Genomic DNA, 22,654 nt, shown 5'->3' with positions numbered 1-22,654 from the left:
ATAAAACCTACCACATGGTCTGGATGGAACCAGGCTTGAATAAAACCTACCACATGGTCTGGATGGAAACAGGCTTGAATAAAACCCACCACTCAGTCTGTATGGAACTAGGCTTGAATAAAACCTACCACATGGTCTGGATGGAAACAGGCTTGAATAAAACCTACCACATGGTCTGGATGGAACCAGGCTTGAATAAAACCCACCACTCAGTCTGGATGGAAACAGGCTTGAATAAAACCCACCACATGGTCTGGATGGAACCAGGCTTGAATAAAACCCACCACTCAGTCTGTATGGAACCAGGCTTGAGTAAAACCTACCACATGGTCTGGATGGAAACAGGCTTGAATAAAACCTACCACATGGTCTGGATGGAAACAGGCTTGAATAAAACCCACCACATGGTCTGTATGGAACCAGGCTTGAGTAAAACCTACCACATGGTCTGGATGGAAACAGGCTTGAATAAAACCTACCACATGGTCTGGATGGAAACAGGCTTGAATAAAACCTACCACATGGTCTGGATGGAAACAGGCTTGAATAAAACCCACCACATGGTCTGGATGGAAACAGGCTTGAATAAAACCCACCACTCAGTCTGTATGGAACCAGGCTTGAGTAAAACCTACCACATGGTCTGTATGGAAACAGGCTTGAATAAAACCCACCACTCAGTCTGTATGGAACCAGGCTTGAGTAAAACCTACCACATGGTCTGTATGGAACCAGGCTTGAATAAAAACCCACCACATGGTCTGGATGGAAACAGGCTTGAATAAAACCTACCACATGGTCTGGATAGAAACAGGCTTGAATAAAACCTACCACATGGTCTGGATGGAAACAGGCTTGAATAAAACCTACCACATGGTCTGGATGGAAACAGGCTTGAAGATTCTTGTCTCTTCTGCTGACGTGACACTGAACCCACTGAGGAGGGAGATTGAGAGAGAACGTGTGCAAGACAGATGGATGGCGTGAGAATGAGAACACCGTTAACTGTGTGAGCCTGCTGATGGCAGAAAACTGTGGGTGTGAGTGTCAGATCAAAGACAGTCTGTACCAAACAGACACACAGCATGTGAGCCCTATTACTAGGCTTGGCCGAATATACCATTTAACAGGCTATTTCAAAATACAGCCGGTAAAATTTTCAATACCGATTTTTAAAAAAATACAAAGTTGAGTACAACAATAAGAAGTCTAAGATGTGTCAAATAAATTATATCCAGTTCAGGGCTCCAGCTATGCATTTGGTTTGCTAACTTGCTAGCTAAGTGTCTAGATGTCAATATCAAGCTTCTTGGTTACAGCAGAGACATTAAATTCCCTCTTGGATAAAGATCCCTGTTGCCTAAATTGTGTTGTGAATCAAATATGTGTCATTATTATTAAAAATGTACTAATTAGCGCCCCTTGTACACACTTATGGTAATACCGTATACCCAAGTATGGTACAGAAACGGTATGAAATTCTGGATAGAGCCCAACCCTACATATTATTTCTACATTACAACTACACAGAACAGGCAGGGCTACAAAATTTAGCTCCAGATCTGAATATGTCCTCAAAAGCTCTTTCATACTCCTAGTTAAGATCAGAGGTGGAGTAATCTGATCCTAGATCTGTGGTAAAAGGAAACTTCTTGCTTGAGCCGACACTCCTGCACACTCAGGTTAATGAGCAACACAATCCTGACCACATCCCAGAACAGCCAAAAGCACTATATAAACTTTACAGTCAACACATTGTTAGTAAACCTTTATAAAGTACTTACAGTGCATTTAGAAATTATTCAAAGCCAATTACTTTTACAACATTTTGTTACGTTACAGCCTTATTCTAAAATGGATTAAATAAAAAAAATCCTCATCAATCTACACACAATACCCCATAATGACAAAGCGAAAACAGTTTTTTTTGCAAATTTATTACAAATTTAAAACCTTATTTACATAAGTATTCAGACCCTTTGCTATAAGACTCAATTTGAGCTCAGGTGCATCCTGTTTCCATTGATCATCCTTGAGCGCTCAGGACCTCAGACTGGGGCGAAGGGTCACCTTCCAACAGGGCAACAACCCTAAGCACACAGCCAAGACAACGCAGGAGTAGCTTCGGGACAAGTCTCTGAATGTCCTTGAGCGGCCCAGCCAGAGCCCGGACATGAACCCGATCGAACATCTCTGGAGACCTGAAAATAACTGTGCAGTGACGCTTCCCATCCAACCTGACAGAGCTTGAAAGTATCTGCAGATAATGAGAGAAACTCCCCAAATACAGGTGTGCCAAGCTTGTAGTGTCATACCCAAGAAGACAAATAGCTGCCAAAGGTGCCTCAACAAAGTGCTGAGGAAAGGGTCTGAAATCTTATGCAAATGTGATATTTCCTTCTTTATTTTGGCAAACATTTCTAAAACCCATTTTTGCTTTGTCATTATGGGGTATTGTGTGTAGATTGATGAGAATTTGATTTAATACATTTTAGAACAAGGCTGTAATGTAACAAAACGTGGAAAAAGTCAAGGGGTCTGAATACTTTCCGAATGCACCGTATGTGATGAATGCAGATGTTAAAAGTGTCGACATAAGGGGTGACATAGTGACAGAAACAGATGTAATTCAGGTTATTATGTCTGGCCAGCCTCCAAGATGCCAGGCCAACCGTGGAACAGGCTCAGCTAGCCATTTCCTAGTTTCCTCATTTGACTCCTGCACTCAGGAAATCCATCAATTTTTCTAATGGCAGTGGGTTTTCTCCTACTTCTTACCCATCTCCGTCCAGGTACACTTGTGTGGCACTCCATATGGGCACAACCATACCGATAGTACACTGATCACTGAAACACACAGAGACAGACTGTTTTCATCCATCGGTTTTGGCAACATATACTAGATGTATTTTTAACACACGTCGTTCTCTAGTCTAGACCCATCTGATGTATCCATGGAAACATGTTAATGGTTACAGCATGGAACACACCTGTCTGTGTCGGGGAAGTCCATGCCCAGGAGAATGCTCTCCTGTTTGTTACCGAGGGTGGAGACCACGATCAGATACCTCACTCTGACTGGACTCACTGACTCCAACCTCACCGCCTGCAAGGACAGGTAAGAGGGAGGGAGAGGTAGGAGAAGAGGGGGGGTAAGAGGGAGGGGAGGTAGGAGAAGAGAGGGAGGTAGGAAGGAGAGGGAGGTAGGAAGGAGAGGGAAGAACAGTGAGATAAGCGAACAGTTAAGCATAATAAGGGGTGAGAGAGAGGTAAAGGGCATTTATGAATGTGTAGGTGGATGTTACTAGTGGATGAGTGCCAGTCTGTGTGTGCCATCACGCCAACTCCTTGTTATGCCAAACATGTTTGGGCTTGACAACGAGCAATGGAGTTGGCAAGAGCACCAACAGATCAGGGACCAGATCTATGATGTTACATGTTGGTGGCGTATAGGGTGAAATACCATCCTTGCTATAATGTAAGGAGCTTTGAGACCTAGTGAAAAGCATGACATTAATGTGACCTGTTAGTAGATGCTTTTAACGTGACATTACTTAGTGCATCGCGCCTGTTATTGTCATGCAATTGTAACAGAGGTGGTTTGGTGAAGCACGTTAACAGTGATGAGTAACCCTGGCTGATGGGAGAGCTGAAGACTTGCATTATTGCCATAAGCTGATGCCCAGGCATTATCTAAGCACTAGCACATTGTTGTGGTATGTAGACTACAGATGACCCAAGTTTAAACCGTCACACAATGCCGGTCCTATCCTTTGTATGCTTATTCTATCGGTGGTCATGTGACATCTGATGAGTCTCACCAGTTTGATAGTGTCCTCTGGTCTCAGTAATGACACCATGGCATGCAGATGTCTGTGTTGTGTGTCTGAAGCTCCGCCCCCCAGCTTCAGGGGTGAAGGAAAGTGATTGGGTGATGTCTCTTCATGAGGCTCCTCCCTCTCTCCTTCCAAGAGAAGGACGGCCCCCTTGACCAGAGCAAAGCTCTCCCTGTTATGGGGGATTTAATTATTATTCCTGTATTATGAATTACTGTGCAACTGTATATTATGTTATAGTGCAGGAATGGTTGTAAAAATATATATATTTATATATTAAAAACATTTTCTCTGCAGGTTCAAATGTTCACAACATACATATCACAACTGTAGTTATTTTATCCAAACATTTAATTCACAACCAAAAGTCCAAAAACAACAAAAAGCATACCTTTTCTGAAGTCTCCCTCTTCTTGGAATGCTTTCATCCTTCAAGAAATTATTTGAAAGATGATTAATTCACTAAACCTTTAGCCAGTGCCAGTCCGTTTGGGCTATCATGCAAACTCCCTGTCAATCATTGCCATGCCAAACTTCACTTGACAATGACCACAATGGAGTTGGCAAGAACACAAACAGATCCGGGACCAGGCTATAAAGTCTTCACTGGGAAAATCTACAATCTGATAAATATGTCATCTTTTGTTAAACGATGAAGTCTGCTGATTACAGAGTGACAAACCTCTTTAATTATAGAGTCATTCCATTGATTACAGGAGAAAACTAAAGTGGCGTGTCCTGAAAGAATGAGCAGGATCACTTGTAAAATGTGCAGCTACAAAGATAAGAGGCAGAGGAAACAACTACGGAAGTTAAAGACCGAGGGACACAGAGAAAGGAGGGAGACGGGGATAAGAAACAGAGGAATAGAAAAGACAAAACAGAGAGGGAGGAAAAAAAGAGTAAGAACAGAATGCATGAGGGAGTGGGGTTTAGCAGTGTGAGTGAGTGAAACTTGAGACAGTAACATTACCTGTTATGCAACTGACATGTCTAGACAGACACAACAAAAAGAGTAGAGGGGTGCTGGAGACAAGGAGGACAGGAGAGGAGCGTTGTGGGTTTGAAAGGAGGAGAGAAGGAGAAAAAAATGAATTAACAGTAGTAGAGATTTAAGACTCAATGACAGTGGAATGCAGGGGGGGAGGGGCAAAGTTATGTCCGCCAGCCTGGGGGAGCTGGGAACAGAAAAGTGAAACTGGTGCCTGATGTATTGGCACACTCGTAACATACCAAAGAGGCCATGGAATTAACAGCGTTTAAATGAGCCTGTTAAAGTTGCTCTAAAATGTTTAAAGAGAAGTGAAAGAGAAATACAGAAAGAGTGAGGGGAGAAATGATAAGGACATAAGGAGGATGAGTGTTATCATTTGGAACACTGTCTCTGTGGTGGTATCAAGGGTTAGGCAGCAGGAGTAGATTTGACTACTGTCGTCACCCACAAATAAGGATACACTGTGACATAATGTACCTTGACCGTAATCATACCTAATTCAATTAGTCAAGTATCACCAAGCCCTTGACTAATTGAGTCAGGTTTGCCAGTTCAGGGCTACGACACATATGAAATGTTTGGGTGGTCCACGAGGAGAGGGTTGGGAAGAACTGATATATGGCATGTTGTGCCCTCTAGTTATCTGCTTTATCGCTACATGGCCGATATTTTGAGGTGGGGGTGCTGACATTTGTCTGGGGGGTGCAGAGGAAATATTTTGTTGAGGCGTGGGGCACGAAATATCTCTCCGTCTGCTGACGAGTAGTTTTCTCCGCTCATACAGGAGTAATAAAGGCCTAGAGCACTAATTTTGTGAAACAATATATGAAACAATTTTAAATAACAAAACATCTTTTTTATTTTTTTTATTGTGATTTATCAGGGGGTGCTGAAGCACCCTCAGTATCCCTACTTCCAGAGGCTATGCCATCTTCTCTACCAGGGAGCATCAAAGATCCTTGACATCCACAGGGTACAATGCCGTGGTGACATCGAGAATATAATAAATACATCAAGCAGGACATTGGACAGCGTCAGGCAATGATTGTTGTTCATTAAATCAAAGAAAATATATTCTGGATGAATAGGCAATAGCAGGCTTAGCCAGTGCATCAAATCGCACACTGTTATGATGTGAAGGCAATGTCATGGAAAATAAAAAGTCTAGTATTTCTACGTTGAGATGTGCGCGGGAAAGGGGACTCACCGGAGCCGTGGAGATGGACGGGGGCCGGTGCAGGGTCAGCAGAGCCATAGAAAAAACACGGCTCGGTTCGCAGGTTCTTCACAAGCGCCTTGCGAGACGCGGGCAGGGGGGGTTCCTCAAATATGTGGGAGGGTGGGCGTGGTGGGTGGCGAGGATGTAATCACAAATCTGGAACGTAGTTGGAGCGGATTATCAAATACCTGTTTCTAAAGATACAGTATGCTCTGCAGACAACCTAGATAGTGGAGGAGACGTAAATTGACATTTAAAACGTAACGTTAAAGTTAGGCATCACATGAAAGACAGCCATTGTACTGACATGCCAAGCATTCCTTCACAATGTCCACGTATGGTTATAAAATAATCGTGGGCTGTACTGCGCTCGAGTGCACATCACACGCAAAGATCCCCCCCAAAACATTGTGTGTGTGTGTGTGTATATATATATATATTAGTTACAATTAAACAATAGCTAGCTAACTAGTCGTGTCTGAAACATACCAACATTTGAGAAGCTAGAACATGGAGTTCATGTCATATGGAAGGCATCAATTGTTTGAGTTGACAGTGCTGTTGATCGACTACAAATCAACAAGCTGTGCTAGCTAACAAGCCAGTCAGGACGTAACTTACAGTCGATAGGCAACTGATCCATATGCTAGCTAGCTAAAAACAAGCGTGAAAGTGATGAGAACGATCGAGCAAGAGTTCCTCTATTACCTGCTTCCGACAAAATGCCTACTTATTTTGTATTTGGACGCTTCTCCCTCACACGCAGTCAGCTTCGATAGACAGCTATTTTTTAATCATTCGCGTTGGCAAAAGTTGCTCCACTCTGATATCCAAATTAAAGGAGAGTTTACTATTTAATGGAACCAGGAAGAAACATATCCGCACGGAAAAGTAAACATGTCCTTACAAGGAGGGGCATGGATGAATGGTTCTCTTAAAGGGGAAAGGACAATATCTATATTATAAAGAATATCCTTATCGATCTCAAAATGATGTTGTTTTACTTTGGTGAATTATCTGCATCAATCCGGTTATTCTGTTTTTTTTGTAGTGTAGGCTTACTTTCCAGAACCATATTAATTGTTGTATAACTGATGTATGCCTTTAGCAAACTATATTGATACATTTATTTGGGGTGGCCTAGTGGTTGGGCCAGTAACCGAAAGGTTCCTGGATCGAATCCCCAAGCTGGCAAGTTAAAAATATGTCCTTCTGCCGCTGAACAAGGCAGTTAAACCACTGTTCCCCAGTAGGACATAATTGTAATTAAGAACTTGTTATTAACTGACTTGCCTTCTTAAATTAAACTAATTAAAACATGTACATTCCAACTCACTTTTATTTATTCCATATTGATCATTTGATTATGATTATCTATGTATTCATCCATTTGACGTTGGATGTCCAGAAATACGTGAAGGCAGTGAAAGGATGGATAGGTCAACAACAAGGAATATCGTCCTGACATTATGCAAAAACAAAAATCAACAATAGAGCGAAGTATCTCCGTCTCGAATCGATTGCAAGTACTACGCATGTGCAATGTTGTCTGACCCCAACATACTTCCTGGTTCAACAGCGTGTGCACACGTTGAAATGTCATCGTGAACACTAAACAATCCGCAAATTTAGCTACATCTGTTATAGGATTCGGGTCGTTATTTCAAGCAGTTCTTCTGACTTTTTCCGTCAATCGGAGGACGCACAGAGATGATGAAGGTTTTCATAACAAGACGCATCCCACAGGAGGGAATGAAGATTCTGTCACAGGCTGGAGTGTATGCAGGTTTCACTTTATAGTTTGCTATGATCAGCTTGGTAGCTAGCCTAATGAGTAGCTCATGCGCTGGCACTTTTAATCTATAATGCATGACATGCCAGTAGTGTTATAATTGTGTAAGTCTACTTCTTGCTGTATAAATGCATTGGACACACACAGGAAGTGGAGGGTAATGTTGTTCTAAAAGTGTTCTAACCTTGTTCTAAAAGTGAAAGTTCATTGGAGTTGTTTATGACCTTTATTCCAGGTCACACATTATAGCGGGTTCTCTCAAGGTGTTTTTGTAACTTACAAACGTCTATGTAACATTTGGTTTAGGTAATGAGGTATAATAAAGATTAAAGGTAGGGGAAGGTATGGGGGAAAACAGACCTTGGAGAAAAAAAAGCACACAGACAGACAATGCAGAATATGTGGAGAGTACTGTACAATGAAGTAAATGTTGTTAATTGTCTTGGTCTCTCATTTGAATCTGGTCATCTCCCTGTTTCCATGGAAACAGATGTAAAGTGTCACTGTGGGACTCTGATGAGCCTGTTCCGAGGGTGGAGCTTCTGAAGGGCGTGGAGGGGGCCCATGGGCTGCTGTGCCTCCTGTCGGACAAGATCGACACAGAGGTCCTGGACGCAGCAGGTACGCTGGACATAATCTGGACCAGATTAACTCAAACGGCACTTCTCAGTATTTTCCAATATATAGTACCAGTCAAAAGTTTGGACACACCTACTCATTCAAGGGTTTTTCTTTATTTTTACTATTTTCTACATTGTAGAATAATAGTGAAGACATCAAAACAATGAAATAACACATGGAATCATGTAGTAACCAAAAGTTAAACAAATCAAAATATATTTGAGATTCTTCAAAGTAGCCACCCTTTGCCTTGATGACAGCTTTGCACACTTGACATTCTCTCAACCAGCTTCATGAGATTTATTTGCGTTATTTTTTAAACTTATTTTGTACATAATATTGCTGCTACCGTCTCTTATGACCGAAAATAACTTCTGAACATCAGGACTGCGATTACTCACCACGGACTGGCAGAATCCTTTTTTCTTTTTAACGAGTCTGACGTGAATTATATACTGCTTCCTTGGGAACAGGCCCAGATCCCCGTGATTTGCGTGAAGAGGAGGCAGAGAAAAATGGTCCAGAGGGTGGGCTGCCTTCTGAGAATTCGTAGGTGATCAAATTAACCTCCACTTCCTTCCGTTTTGCTAGCAAATGTAAAATCTTTGGAGAATAAAATCGATGACCTACGCAGAAGATTAAACTACCAACGGGACATTCAAAACTGTAATATCTTATGCTTCACGGAGTAGTGGCTGAACGACAACACAATCATGGTTATACACTGTACCGGAAGGACAGAACAGCGGTGTCTGGTAAGACAAGGGGACGGCGGACTATGTTTTTTTTGTAAATAACAGCTGGTGCATGATATCTAAGGAAATCTCAAACTATTGCTTGCCTGAGTATCTCATGATAAGCTGTAGACCACACTATCTAATATATGCCATTTAGCAGACGCTTTTATCCAAAGCGACTTACAGTCATGTGTGCATACATTCTACGTATGGGTGGTCCCGGGGATTGAACCCACTACCCTGGCGTTACAAGCGCCATGCTCTACCAACTGAGCTACAGAAGGACCACCTAGAGAGTTTTCAACTGTATATTTTGTAGCTGTCTACTTATCAGCACAGACTGAGGCTGGCACTAAGACAGCATTGAATGAGTTGTATTCCGCCATAAGCAAAGAAGAAAAGGCTCACCCAGAGGCGGCGCTCCTCGTAGCCGGGGACTTTAATGCAGGGAAATGTACATTTGTTTTTACCAAATTTCTATCCGCATGTTAAATGTGCAACCAGAGGGGGAAAAAACTCTGGACCACCTTTACTCGACACAAAGCTCTTCCTCGCCCTCCATTTGAAAAATCTGACCATAATTCTATCCTCCTGATTCCTACTTACAAGCAGAAATGAAAGCAGGTGACTAGATCAATAAAAGTGACTAGATCAATACAAAAGTGGTAAGATGAAGACGATGCTAAGCTACAGGACTGTTTTGCTAGCACAGACTGGAATATGTTCTGGGATTCCTTCGATGGCATTGAGGAGTACACCACATCAGTCATTGATGACGTCATCCCCACAGTGACTGTACGTACATACCCCAACCAGAAGCCATGAATTACAGGCAACATCCGCACTGAGCTAAACGCTAGAGCTGCTGCTTTCAAGGAGTGGGACTCTAACCCGGAAGCTTATAAGAAATGCTGCTATGCCCTCAGACGAACCATCAAACAGGGAAAGTGTCAATACAGGACGAAGATCAAATCGCAGGGTTTGCAAAACATTACAAAGGGAAGCACAGCCGAGAGCTGCCCAGTGACACAAGCCTCCCATACGAGCTAAACTACACATAAGCTCACTTGAGGTAAATAATACTGAAACATGCATGAGAGCACCAGCTGTTCCGTGAAGACTGTGTGATCATGCTCTCCACAGCCGATGTGAGTAAGACCTTTAAACAAGTCAACGTTCACAAGGCCGCAGGGCCAGACGGATTACCAGGACGTGAACTGAGAGCATGCACTGGCCAACTGGCAAGTGTCTTCACTGACATGTTCAACCTCTCCTGTCCGATTCTGTAATACCAACGTGTTTTAAGCATGCCTGTGCCCACGAACACTTAAGGTAACCTGCCTAAATGACTATTGACCCATAGCACTCACGTCTGTAGCCATGAAGTGCTTTGAAAGGCTGGTCATGGCTCACATCAACACCTTTATCCCAGAAACACTAGACCCACTCCAATTTACATACCGCCCCAACAGATTCACAGATGATGCAATCTCTATTGCACTCCACACTGCCCTTTCCCACCTGGACAAAAGGAACACCTATATGAGAATGCTATTCATTGACTACAGCTCAATGTTCAACACCATAGTGCCCTCAAAGCTCCTCAATAAGCTAAGGACCCTGGGACTAGACACCTCCCTCTGCAACTGGATCCTGGACGTCCTGATGGACCGCCCCCGGGTGGTAAGGGTAGGTAACAACACATCCACCATGCTGATTCTCAACACAGGGGCCCCACAGGGGTGCGTGCTCAGTCCCCTCCTGTACTCCCTGTTCACTCATGACTGCACGGTCAGGCACGACTCCAACACCATCATTGTTTGCCTATGACACAACAGTGGTAGGCCTGATCACCGACAAGGACGAGACAGCCTATAGGCGCACCGATCCCTTTAACGGGATAATTTTCGTCAACATCCGCTGAATTGCAGAGCTCCAAATTCAAATGAAATACAAAAAAGATTTAATTTTCATGAAATCACAAGTACAATATAGAGAAAAACATTTCAGGTGAAGCTGGTTGAGAGATTACCAAGAGGGTCCAAAGCTGTCATCAAGGCAAAGGGTGGCTACTTTGAAGAATCTCAAGTATAAAATATATTTGGATTTGTTTAACACATTTTTGGTTACTACATAATTCCATGTGTTTTTTCGTAGTTTTGATGTCTTCACTATTCTACAATGTAGAAAATAGTACAAAAATAAAGAAAAACCCTTGAATGAGTAGGTGTGTCAAACTTTTGACTGGTACTGTATATTTAAGGTTTATTTTGAATTGTACACATTTGCAGCTAAAAGCTGAATTGCAGCATACATATGCCTACATAAGTAAGTGAATTTAATGTGTAATTTGAGGCTGTTTGGTATGTATTATACTGTAAATGTGTTGTATGATAGTTCCCATTCTGTCTTCTCCTAACACGTAGCTATCGATTTGTGTTCAGGTCCAAACTTGAAGGTTATAAGTACCTTGTCTGTCGGATTTGACCACATGGCCATGGATGAGATCAAGAAACGGTAAGACTAACTACCAACTAGCTTGTACGCAGTGCTTGACTTGGGAGGAAAGAGGTGCAGGAGCTGTCTTTTTCTAAGTCAGTCCATTAGACTATGTTCACAGGAATTCTTAAATGATATGCTACAGAGATCTGTTAATCAAATGTATTTATTAAGCCATTTTTACATCAGCAGATGTCACTAAGTGCTGTATAGAAACCCACCCTAAAACACCAAACCGCAAGCAATGCAGATGTAGAAGCATGGTGGCTAGGAAAAACTCCTGAGAAAGGCAAGAACCTAGGAAGGGAACCAGGCTCTGAGAGGTGGCCAGTCCTCTTCTGGCTGTGCCCGGTGGAAGGGTTCATACACATTTTGACAGATGGAATTTCATTACTTTCCCATGACTTTTAACCAAATTTCCATGACCAATAATTGGTTGCGGCCCTGTCGCCTACATGAAAAAAGTCAGCATAATTAAAGGCTTCTGGTCTCTGATCCCATGTAGGCCTACTATAATGGGAAGAAAAAGTATGTGAACCCTTTAGAATTATCTGGATTTCTGCATAAATTTGTCTCAACATTTTATCTGATCTCCATCTCGGTCACAACAAAAGACACACAGTGTGCTTAAACTAATAACACAAACAATTATAATTGTTCATCTCTTTATTGATCACACTGTGTAAAGATTCACAGTGCAGGGTGGGAAAAGTATGTGAACCTTTGGATTTAATAACAGGTTGATCCTCCTTTAGCAGCAATAACCTCAAACAAACGTTTTCTGTAGTGGCTGATCAGACCTGCACAACAGCCAGGAGGAATTTTGCACAATTCCTCTTTACAAAACTGTTTCAGTTCAGCAATATTCTTGGGATGTCAGGTGTGAAGCGTTCTCTTGAGGTCATGCCACAGCATCTCAATCGGGTTGAGGTCAGGACTGACTGGGCCACTCAGGTTGAGGTCAGGACTGACTGGGCCACTCAGGTTGAGGTCAGGACTGACTGGGCCACTCAGGTTGAGGTCAGGACTGAATGGGCCACTCCAGAAGGCGTATTTTCTTCTGTTCAAGCCATTCTGTTGTTGATTTTACATCTGTCAAATGGGTTGTTGTCCTGTTGCATCACCTAACTTCTTTTGAGCTTCTATTAGCGGACAGATAGCCTAACATTCTCCTGCAAAATGTCTTGATAAATGTGGGAATTCGTTTTTTTGTCGACGATAGCAAGCTGTCCAGGCTCTGAGGCAGCAAAGCAGCCACAAACCATTATGCTCCCTCCACCATACTTTACAGTTGGGATGAGGTTTTGATGTTGGTGTGCTGTGCCTTTTTTCCTCCATGCATAGTGCTGTGTGTTCCTTCCAAACACCACAACCTTAGTTACATCTGTCCACAGAATATTTTGCCAGTATCACCGTGGAACATCCAGGTGCTCTTTTGCAAACTTCAGACGTGCAGCAATGTTTTTTTAAGACGGCAGTGTCTTTCTTCCATGTTGTCCTCCCTTGAACACTATTGTTGTTTAGTGTTTTATGTATCGTAGACTCGACAACAAAGATGTTAGCATCTACCAGAGATTTCTGTAAGTCTTTAGCTGACTCTCTAGGATTCTTCTTAACATTGAGCATTCTGCGCTGTGCTCTTGCAGTCATCTTTGCAGGACGGCCACGCCTAGGGAGAGTAGCAACTGTGCTGAACTTTTTCCATTTATAGACTATTTGTCTTACCGTGGACTGATGAACATCAAGGCCTTTAGAGATACTTTTGTAAACCTTTCCAGCTTTATGCAAGTTAACAATTCTTAATCTTAGGTCTTCTGAGATCTATTTTGTTTGAGGCATGGTTCACATCAGGCAATGCTTCTTGTGAATAGCAAAATCATATTTTTGAGTGTTTCTTTTATAGGGCAGGGCAGCTCTAACCAACATCTCCAACCTTGTCTCAATGATTGGACTCCAGGTTAGCTGACTCATGACTCCAATTAGCTTTTGGAGAAGTTATGAGCCTAGGGGTTCACATACTTTTTACAACTTACACTGTGAATGTTTAAATATTGCATTCAATATAGACAAGGAAAATACCATTTGTGTTATTAGTTTAAGCAGACTGTGTTTGTCTATTGTTGTGACTTAGATGAAGATCAGATCTAATTCTTTGTAAAAATGTATGCAGAAATCCAGGTAATTCCAAATGGTTCACATACTTTTTCTTGCCACTGTATCTCCTGCCGTTGTGCCCTTCATCAAGGCACTTAACCCCGTACAGAGTAGAATAACTGCACTGTTAGGCTACTGTATAAAATGCATGTGGTCAACCCTCCATCTGGAGAGCTACAGGTTGTGCAGGTTTTTGATCCTGCCCTGAAACGCACCAAAGTCTCCAATCAAGTTCCTGTTGAGCAGCTGATGTTTAGGCTACAATTTGGAGCAGGGCTCGGAACAAAAACCTTCACACCCAGGAGCTGTTGGCCACCCTCGATATAAAATATTGCAACATTACAACCAAATACTTTTTTAATGTTTTTATTAAATTATTCGCTCATTCATTTCGTGAATTAGGGATACAACGGATAAGGTAGGCTACTTCAAAGCAAAGTAGCTCACTAAGACATGTTTATCTATAATATTCATGTTTCAGGGGAGATCTATGCACAACATCAAAGTTATTTGTCAATTAGGCTATTCTTCAAATATTTTTAGCATTTTCGTATTTACATGGCGAGCCTTCTGTTTAATAGAGGGGAATCACAGCTTTCAAATGATGGTGTCAGATTTATTTCTCACAGTGCCGGTGAAAAGGCAACAATGAGTCAACGACTTTAATTCTTGGGCATATAGTTAACTAGCGAGAGCTTCTAGTATGGCTAATTATGTTTTGAATTGGCTATATAGTTAGTCTATCATTATTTTATAGGCTACTTGCTGCTGAAATGTCTCTCTCTCCTCGGGCAAATGGCCCACTCACACTGGCACACATGCAGATAATGCACAGCACACGCGGAGAGATGCGCTGAAGGCTATGCCTAATTCTGATCATGGCTGATATGTCGATTTTTAAGTGATATGATAATATATTTGAAAAGGAAATCACAATATTAAAATTAAATTGCCTGCCTTCTGGGTGGCGCAGTGATTAAGGGCGCTGTACTGCAGCGCCAGCTGCGCCACCAGAGACTCTGGGTTCGCGCCCAGGCTCTGTCATAACCGGCCCGACCGGGAGGTCCGTGGGGCGACGCACAATTGGCCTAGCGTCGCCCGGGTTAGGGAGGGTTTGGCCAGTAGGGAAATCCTTGTCTCATCGCGCACCAGCGACTCCTGTGGCGGGCTAGGCGCAGTGCTCGCTAACCAAGGTTGCCGGGTGCACGGTGTTTCCTCCGACACATTGTTGCGGCTGGCTTCCGGGTTGGATGGCGCTGTGTTAAAACGCAGTGCGGCTTGGTTGGGTTGTGTATCGGAGGACGCATGACTTTCAACCTTCGTCTCTCCCGAGCCTGCACGGGAGTTGTAGCGATGAGACAAGATAGTAACTACTAAAACAATTGGATACCACGAAAAGGGGTAAAAAAAAAAAATGTAATTACTTTTCCAGGATGTTCATGACCTTAAGAAAGCTAATTTGACAACTTGGAACATCGCATCCTGCTCATTCAGGCTGGCACATTCTCAAACTGGAACAGTCTACTGCCACAGATACACCGGATTCACAGACTAGTGGAAAATAAACTTGAACAAAGGAGAATCAGGATATGAATCCCCACTCTCAATTGCTATTCAATGCAGATCGAGCATTCACTCCTCTTTGATCAATCTTTTGTGTGTGAATCTGGGCCGCTGATATGTCACTTTGTTTTATAGAGGAGCCGGTAAGCAGTTCCCGGAAAAATTTGAGGTGCCAGTACGGTGCTCCAGATGGCTCCGGCCCAATTCAAGCAATGATTGTACGAACAAATACCTTCCTCACATCTAAGTCAAACTCTCATTGTGCCCTCTTCTCCATGTTCTGTGCAGAGGGGTGCGTGTGGGCTACACTCCAGACGTCCTGACTGATGCCACAGCGGAGCTGACCGTCGCCCTGCTCCTGGCTACAGCTCGGCGGCTACCAGAGGGCGTGGTGGAGGTTAAGAAGTCAGTGATCAATAAAAACACAGATACATTTACTACATAAGACTTCAGTTTCAGATGATCACTCTTGACATGTTGTACATTGATACTTTAGGGATGTGTTGCTGAACCAAATTTCTATCTACAATTAATATGAGCAAAACAGAATGTGTGTCCTCATTTCCCACTTTTTAACTCTCTCTCGCTTTCTCTTTCTCTCTCAGTGGAGGCTGGAGCACCTGGAAACCTCTGTGGTTGTGTGGTTATGGTCTGTCAGGCAGCACTGTCGGTGTCATTGGACTGGGACGCATAGGTAGTGACAGTGATTGATTGATACAGGATTCAGGGACTCCTGCCTTTTAGGCCTGTGGTCCATATAATCCATACTGTTGCTGAAAGGGCTGGACAAAATGTCTTACTAACTGATTGATTGTCTGGAGTCAATGCTGTTTTCGCTCAGGTATGGCCATAGCCAGGAGGCTGAAACCGTTTGGAGTGAAGAAGCTCCTGTACTCTGGAAGAACTGCCAAATCCTATGCTGCTGAAGTGGAGGGAGAATACGGTGAGCGGGGTTGGAGGGGCTATGGAAAACAGGAAAGTATAAGAGAGAGGGTGAGAATCAGATGAGGTGTTTATTTGGCTGTTTCTTCACCCTCTCTCCTCACCTCCTCTCTGTTGCAGTGCCCTTGGACACGCTGGTGTCTGAGAGTGATTTTGTTGTGGTGTCCTGCGCCCTCACACCAGAGACCCAAGGCCTGTGTAACAAGGACTTCTTCAGCAAGATGAAGAACACCGCTGTCTTCATCAACACCAGCAGGTACTCCATTAAACACATAGAGCAGTGCAAATCAAACCCCACTGACTGCCTTTGGAAATGAGCACTGTTACAGTCATTCAAAGTTCTAAAAATAGAGGTGTGTGTGTGTGTGTGTGTTATAGGGGTGCAGTGGTGAATCAGGAGGATCTGTACCAGGCTCTGTCCAGTGGTCAGATAGCTTGTGCTGGGCTGGACGTCACAACCCCAGAACCACTCCCCACCGACCACCCCCTCCTCACCCTCAAAAACTGTGGTGAGTATATGGAGACACAGGGATGGAAGCCAGTTTACTCTGTTTTATTGTCTATGATTCATCTCTAATCATTGTTGTGGTTTTTCCAGGGGAATCAAGAATACTCTTCTTTTTTTTTTACGCCTGCTCATTAAAATGAACCAGTTGCTTTTCCCCAGAGATGATTTATACTGAACAAAATATAAATGCAACATGTAACAACTTCAAATATTTTACTGAGTTACAGTTTTATATAATGAACTCAGTCAATGTAAATACATTCATTAGGCCCTAGTCTATGGATTTTCACATGACTGGGAATACAGATATGCAGCTGTTGGTCACAGATACCCTTAAAAAAATGGGCCTCGCGATCTAGTCATGGTATTTTTGTGCTTTCAAATTGCCTTTGATAAAATGCAATTGTGTTCATTGTCCGTAGCTTATACCTCCCCATACCATAACCCCACCGCCACCACGTGGCTCTCTGTTCACAACGTTGACATCAGCAAACCGCTCTCCCACACGACGCCATGCACGTGGTCTGCGGTTGTGAGGCCAGTTGGACATACTGCCAAATTCTCTAAAACAACATTGGAGGCGGCTTATGGTAGAAAAATTAACATTCAATTATCTGGCAACCGCTCGGTTGGACATTCCTGCAGTCAGCATGCCAATTGCACACTCCCTCAACTTGAGACATCTGTGGCAGTGTGTTGTGTGACAACTGCACATTTTAGTGGCCTTTTATTGTCCCCAGCACAAGGTGCACCTGTGTAATGATCATGCTGTTTTATCAGCATCTTGATATGCCACACCTTTCAGGTGGATGGATTATCTTTGCAAAGGAGAAATCCTCATTAACAGGGATATAAACAAGAGAAATAAGCTTTTTGTGCGTATCGAACATTTCTGGGACATTTTTATTTCTGCTCATGAAACATGGGACCAACACTTTACATGTTGTGTTTATATTTTTGTTCAGTGTATATTGTGCAATCCGATCATATCCCTGCTAATACTTTTCTCTCCTCTGTCCACCTGCAGTGGTCTTGCCCCACATTGGCAGTGCTACCTACTCCACACGTGGCATCATGGCAGAGTTGTCCGCAAACAATCTGCTGGCAGGCCTACAGGGCACAGACATGCCCAGCGAACTCAAATTCTAGTGCTGCTCTACAACTTCTCAATTCTGCCTCGGTCCTCCTGTTAGAATGATTTTTTTGACCAGGGAGGAATCTGTGTTAAGATTATTCACCCATTTTGAATGTTATATAATTTTTGTGCATCTCTGAGCGATGTTCTATCGATTCCTGGGGATTTTCATGTGTTTTCATGTGTATCTGAGCTATTCGCTGTTCAAACATGCAGAAATACAGCCAGTATGCCATGTTTTGCGTCATAGAAATACAGCCGGTAGGACGTCTTTAGTGTCATAGAAATACAGCCGGTATGACGTCTTTTGCGTCATAGAAATACAGCCGGTATGACGTCTTTTGCATCATAGAAATACAGCCGGTATGACGTCTTTATTGTCATAGAAATAAAAATAAAATTTGTCCTTTCAGCTGTATTTATGTCTGCTTGAATGGCAAATAGATGCACAAAAAGTGGGTGAATGTTTCCTTTAACATGCTCTCCCAACATGAAGGTAAACTTCTGCCTCTTGCTCTTACTGTTTTACAAGAAATAACTAACTTCTAAAATGTTACTTGAAAGAGGAAGTGTATGGTATTAGCGTTTTGAGAACATGCCTCAGTACACTTAACAGTACTCCTAAGGGTCAGCCATGACTTCCTTTTAAGGATGTAGAAAAGCACTACAATGTCTCTGCACACAATTCATTACTGGCCTTCCTGTTCTTATGAAACACTTGATCGAGTTGTGTAAAACAGTAGTTGTAATGTTTTCTATTGTTCTCATGACAGTTTTGTGTTAACATTGAGATATGGATCGCCATTGTCTATTTGTGCATAATTCTAAGAAACACTATCTCTAATTAATCTATGGTAAAACACCTCGCCTCTAATCATTGTTTGTTTCAAACCAGCTGATCACTCCCTCCCTCTATCATGGTCTGTCATTCTGGCTTTGTTGAATAAAGTAGAAATGTTGTACAGTACGTCATAATGTGTGAACATATTTCCCCCATAAGAAGAATACTAGATCCATGCGTAAATTAAAGTTAGAATAGATCATTTAAAAGATTGTCAGGGATCAGTTTGGTTCCAATGTAGTTTAATTTGTATCACTGTTCAATAGTGATCCTACTGAGAAGTAGTGTAAAGATTATTTTAAAGAGTTCAATTTCTCTCTGTTCTATGATGATACCATCACATTTCATGTAGTCGTCGTCTAGACAAACTACAGTACATTCTGCCGTGCTTTCTAAAATCATGAACACAGTCAACATTAAAGTGTCTACTTCAACAATATTTATAACAATGACCAGGCAAACATAACCCTGATATGGCAGAACATTTTGAAATGGAAATGTCAATGAGCTTTCTGACTGGTAGCACCGGCTGTTTTTCCACAGTGTTTCCACCTGATTTCCCAGTCTCTCAGAGCAGCGTGGCAGGCAGGTGGCTGCTCTGCCAGCGTAGACAGGTGGTCTTGGAGTGTTTGTACAAATGGGACGACTGACTGAAGCGTTTGCCACACTTGAGGCAGGCGTAGGGCTTTTCTCCTGTGTGGACTCTGATGTGTTTCTTACAGTCAGTCAGGTTTAGGAAGGTCTTACAGCAGATCCGGCAGGCATATTTCCTTGCCCCCTCCACTACCAGGACGTTGTGCTCCGTCATGGCCTTCTTACACTTTGAAAGGACGTCCTCTGATGCTCTGGTGAGGGCAGGGCGAGGAGCAGTATCCCCCAATGCTGGACCAGAGGATGAAGGATCCTGGGGTTGTCCATCTATCTGGCCCTCAGAGTTGGGGTTCACTTTTGGAGCGATGCGACGGTAAACTGGCAGCCCTAAGCTACCTCCAACTCCGGTCATCAAACTGAGGCTGCCCAAGGTGCCTACATCTGGCCTGATGCCCCTCAAGAAGCCCCCCAAAACATCCTGAGTCTGGGTGGACTGAAGGATGAATCCATCACTGAAACTGTGCCCCTCGCTACTGAGGAGCTGCTGGAAGGGGACAGAGGTTACTGGGAACATAAGGGAGGAAGAGGAGGCATTTGTTGCCTCTGAGTTTTGAAGTGACCTAACAGCCTCATTGCTTTCTGCCTGAGCCTCACTGATGGTGGTGTTAATGAGACTGTCCTCTCCTAATGCCTCAAGCTGACTCCTGGGGTTGAGAATGCAGGAAAGGCCCAGGTCTTGGTTTCTGTCTAGGCCCTCATTATCAGACAACCCATCTCCTCCATCCGTGTTGTCTTGGAGTGGGTGTGTGTCTGTCTGAGGATTGGAGCTAGCTTGGGGGTTGGATGAGCTTGGGTCATTTCCCTTCGGGCTGAGTATGTCTTTCTCATCATTAACTGGCTCATCCTGATGATCACCAGTGTCCTCGGATGGGAATGGAGGATAATTGGACAAACCTGGTGTGTCTGGATAAGAGTTCACCTGCTCACTCTTCACAACTACATCCATCTTATGATCCTCCTCTTCTCCATCTTCTCCCACTTTCACTTTAAACACAATCCGTCCATCCACCTGAGAACACTCTGTGTGATCCACTCCCCCATCATCCCGTGTCCCTCCCACATTACTATCTGATTGGCTAGGCAGCTGTACCTCTTCTTGTAAAGTCCCTTCATACTTCTCCTCCTGCTTCTCTGCACTTCCCCTCTCCAGGCAGAGGCACTCATCTGTTTTCAGGGAGTCAGGGGATTGAAGCTCATTACTCCTGGAGACCCTTGGACAGCCCTCCCCATGATTCCCCTCAGACAGCCTGCACCCACTCTGCTTGCTGTTCAGCCTCTCCTCCTGAAACATTTGGGGAGAAGAGCTCTTGCGTTTGTGGTGACGCCGACCAGAGAGAGCTGCCAGTTGCTCCATGCTTCCATCCGCTCCAACCCCTCCGTCCCTGCCTCCAGCCTGGCTAGCATCCAACTCAGTCTCGCCAACGTCGAGGCTACCTTCCAGGGCCGATGTGACCAGGCTGAGCCCCAGCTGCTGGAGTAGGACAGATCTTTGCTGCCTGGAGTTGACCCCGGCCATGGCTGCTGCCTGGGACGGAGACTGCCTCAGGTGCTGCTGGTCCACTGCATGGCTGAACCGCTGCTGCTGCACTGGCGAACTCCAACCACGCGGGGGTGATGTGGGGAAGCTGCGGGAGGTGAGGTGGTGTTTGCAGGCCTTGACCACACTGTTGAGGTGCAGGTGGGAGGCAGCCAGGAGCACATCCATTACGTTGGAGACCCCCAGAGTGAGAGTGGAGGTGTAGATCATGTCCAGCAGGGTGGAGAAAGCCTCAGGAGTCACTACCTCTAGATCCAGCTCCATCACACTGGCTCCTCCACCATCCCCCTCCACTGCATTCAGAAGGGCCCTGAAGTGTGTACTGCAGGCTGCCAGGACAGAGCGGTGGGCCCTGAAGTGTTGCTCCCCCACTACGATCACACAGTCACAGAGCTGACCACTGACACGCTGGTGATTCAGCTGCTGAAAGATGTTCTCGAAGTGACCTGGGAAGTCCATCTTTGCCTGAGGATGAACATGAGGAATAGTCAAACTGAGTGATCAAGCTCTGAGTGATCAAGCTGAATGATTATAATCATTCAATGCACTACACCCAGGCCAGTTTCCATACAATAGACTCAATGCTAGTAACAAAAAACTATAATGAAAATGTAATGTCTATGGACTAATTTAACTGGTATAAAGGTCTGACACTGTAGATCACATTTGTCCTTGCAAATATGTATTACTAGCATGAAAAACGGAATATAACCGGCATATCATCTTGCAGTGTCCCCATGCTCGTGCTTGAAATATAGACCAGAGGAGCTGGCTCACGCTCGTTCAGTACAGCCCTCATTTTACGTTTGTATCATTCGCTGAATGAATGAAAATGGCCCAGTTAGCTACATTCACTAACTAGCGAGCTTCTCAAATTGTAACAAAGCGACCAACGCAAAAAACGACAATATTTGGCTTACTTTATCTGAAAATAGTCTTTAGCCTGCAAAAGATGTAAACTGGGAGGAGGCGGGCCCAAACATCTAATCTTAACAAAAACACGGAAGAACGCGGGCTCTCATCCGTCGTCACTAGTTACCACAGCCACAAAGTCATAAACCCCGCCCATTTCAAAATGTATCTTCTTCAAATGTGACATTTTTTTTATAATCAAAAAACATATGTTTAAGGCTTAGATATAGTGAAACAGGTCAATTATGGTCTTCATTTTGACAGTTCGTTGCAAAAGTGATATATTTTGGTCTTTTAGTAGTAAATCTAGCTGTTTTTGCCCCTAGTGGTTCAACTCAACAATTGAAATCGTGACGTACAGGTCATCTCAAGGGAGGGGTTCGGTATGAAATACATACCCTTCTATATCTATATTTCGCATGATGCTTCCTTGACTATACTACTGACATTACACATTAAAGGCCGTTAAGGCACATTTACTCATATGACCAAATTCAACGTTTTTGCTTAGTGTTTCATACACCTCTATGGTTTTACGAAGAAAAAAACACGTTGGCTATGAGGATTACGCATTCGTAGCTTAATCCATCGCAACAATAGATGACAATTATGGTGATTTGAACTCGTGTATTTTTTCCACCATTTATGACTGATTGGTGGCGCAGTCCTCTAAAACAGTTGGCTCATAGTCCAATGGTTGTGAATTCTAGTCC

The 22,654-nt window shown here is 43.5% G+C and overlaps 3 protein-coding genes across 4 annotated transcripts; 1 reads left to right on the top strand and 2 right to left on the bottom strand.

Annotated features, from left to right (window-relative positions):
• Window positions 1–436: 436 nt before the first annotated feature.
• LOC127913989 (protein phosphatase Slingshot homolog 3-like) lies at window positions 437–7,461 on the bottom strand. 2 transcript variants are annotated; one of them, XM_052488305.1, is made up of 8 exons: window positions 6,758–7,461; window positions 6,038–6,205; window positions 4,228–4,265; window positions 3,822–4,008; window positions 2,991–3,106; window positions 2,779–2,847; window positions 867–936; window positions 437–514 (listed from the first exon to the last, which is right to left on the bottom strand). In XM_052488305.1, exons 2-7 carry the CDS (start codon window positions 6,083–6,085, stop codon window positions 867–869), a joined length of 528 nt encoding a protein of 175 aa, XP_052344265.1. In that variant the 5' UTR covers window positions 6,086–6,205; window positions 6,758–7,461; the 3' UTR covers window positions 437–514. The 2 variants fall into 2 exon arrangements, with proteins under 2 accessions (XP_052344265.1, XP_052344264.1); XM_052488304.1 differs by lacking the exons at window positions 437–514; window positions 867–936 and adding an exon at window positions 1,919–2,201.
• A 156-nt stretch (window positions 7,462–7,617) lies between these two features.
• On the top strand, window positions 7,618–18,967 carry LOC118363402 (glyoxylate reductase/hydroxypyruvate reductase-like). Its single transcript, XM_035744226.2, has 9 exons — window positions 7,618–7,827; window positions 8,332–8,462; window positions 11,644–11,716; window positions 15,704–15,820; window positions 16,021–16,109; window positions 16,257–16,358; window positions 16,478–16,613; window positions 16,736–16,866; window positions 17,893–18,967. The coding sequence occupies exons 1-9, from the start codon at window positions 7,760–7,762 to the stop codon at window positions 18,012–18,014; spliced, it is 969 nt and encodes a 322-aa protein (XP_035600119.1). The 5' UTR covers window positions 7,618–7,759; the 3' UTR covers window positions 18,015–18,967.
• LOC118363401 (zinc finger and BTB domain-containing protein 5) lies at window positions 18,731–22,085 on the bottom strand. The gene is made up of 2 exons (XM_035744225.2): window positions 21,950–22,085; window positions 18,731–21,494 (listed from the first exon to the last, which is right to left on the bottom strand). The coding sequence occupies exon 2, from the start codon at window positions 21,486–21,488 to the stop codon at window positions 19,410–19,412; it is 2,079 nt and encodes a 692-aa protein (XP_035600118.1). The 5' UTR covers window positions 21,489–21,494; window positions 21,950–22,085; the 3' UTR covers window positions 18,731–19,409.
• Between the last annotated feature and the right edge of the window lie 569 nt (window positions 22,086–22,654).

This window comes from Oncorhynchus keta, chromosome 30 (genome assembly GCF_023373465.1).
Source record: "Oncorhynchus keta strain PuntledgeMale-10-30-2019 chromosome 30, Oket_V2, whole genome shotgun sequence".
NCBI lineage: Eukaryota > Metazoa > Chordata > Actinopteri > Salmoniformes > Salmonidae > Oncorhynchus > Oncorhynchus keta.
The sequence above is the reverse complement of the archived record's forward strand: the minus strand, read 5'-3'. Positions and strand labels throughout refer to the sequence as shown.

What these genes read in the sequence shown, in the direction of transcription:
- LOC127913989 (XM_052488304.1), bottom strand. Translation starts at nt 6,085, where the DNA reads ATGGCTCTGCTGACCCTGCACCGGCCCCCGTCCATCTCCACGGCTCCG. An exon ending in CAGAGGACACTATCAAACTG is followed by an intron (nt 3,107 to 3,821) that starts GTGAGACTCATC and finishes CTGTCCTTGCAG; the next exon opens with GCGGTGAGGTTGGAGTCAGT. An exon ending in GTGTACCTGGACGGAGATGG is followed by an intron (nt 2,202 to 2,778) that starts GTAAGAAGTAGG and finishes AGTTATTTTCAG; the next exon opens with GTCTCCAGAGATGTTCGATC.
- LOC118363402 (XM_035744226.2), top strand. Translation starts at nt 7,760, where the DNA reads ATGATGAAGGTTTTCATAACAAGACGCATCCCACAGGAGGGAATGAAG. An exon ending in ATGGATGAGATCAAGAAACG is followed by an intron (nt 11,717 to 15,703) that starts GTAAGACTAACT and finishes TGTTCTGTGCAG; the next exon opens with AGGGGTGCGTGTGGGCTACA. An exon ending in GTCTTCATCAACACCAGCAG is followed by an intron (nt 16,614 to 16,735) that starts GTACTCCATTAA and finishes TGTGTGTTATAG; the next exon opens with GGGTGCAGTGGTGAATCAGG.
- LOC118363401 (XM_035744225.2), bottom strand. Translation starts at nt 21,488, where the DNA reads ATGGACTTCCCAGGTCACTTCGAGAACATCTTTCAGCAGCTGAATCAC.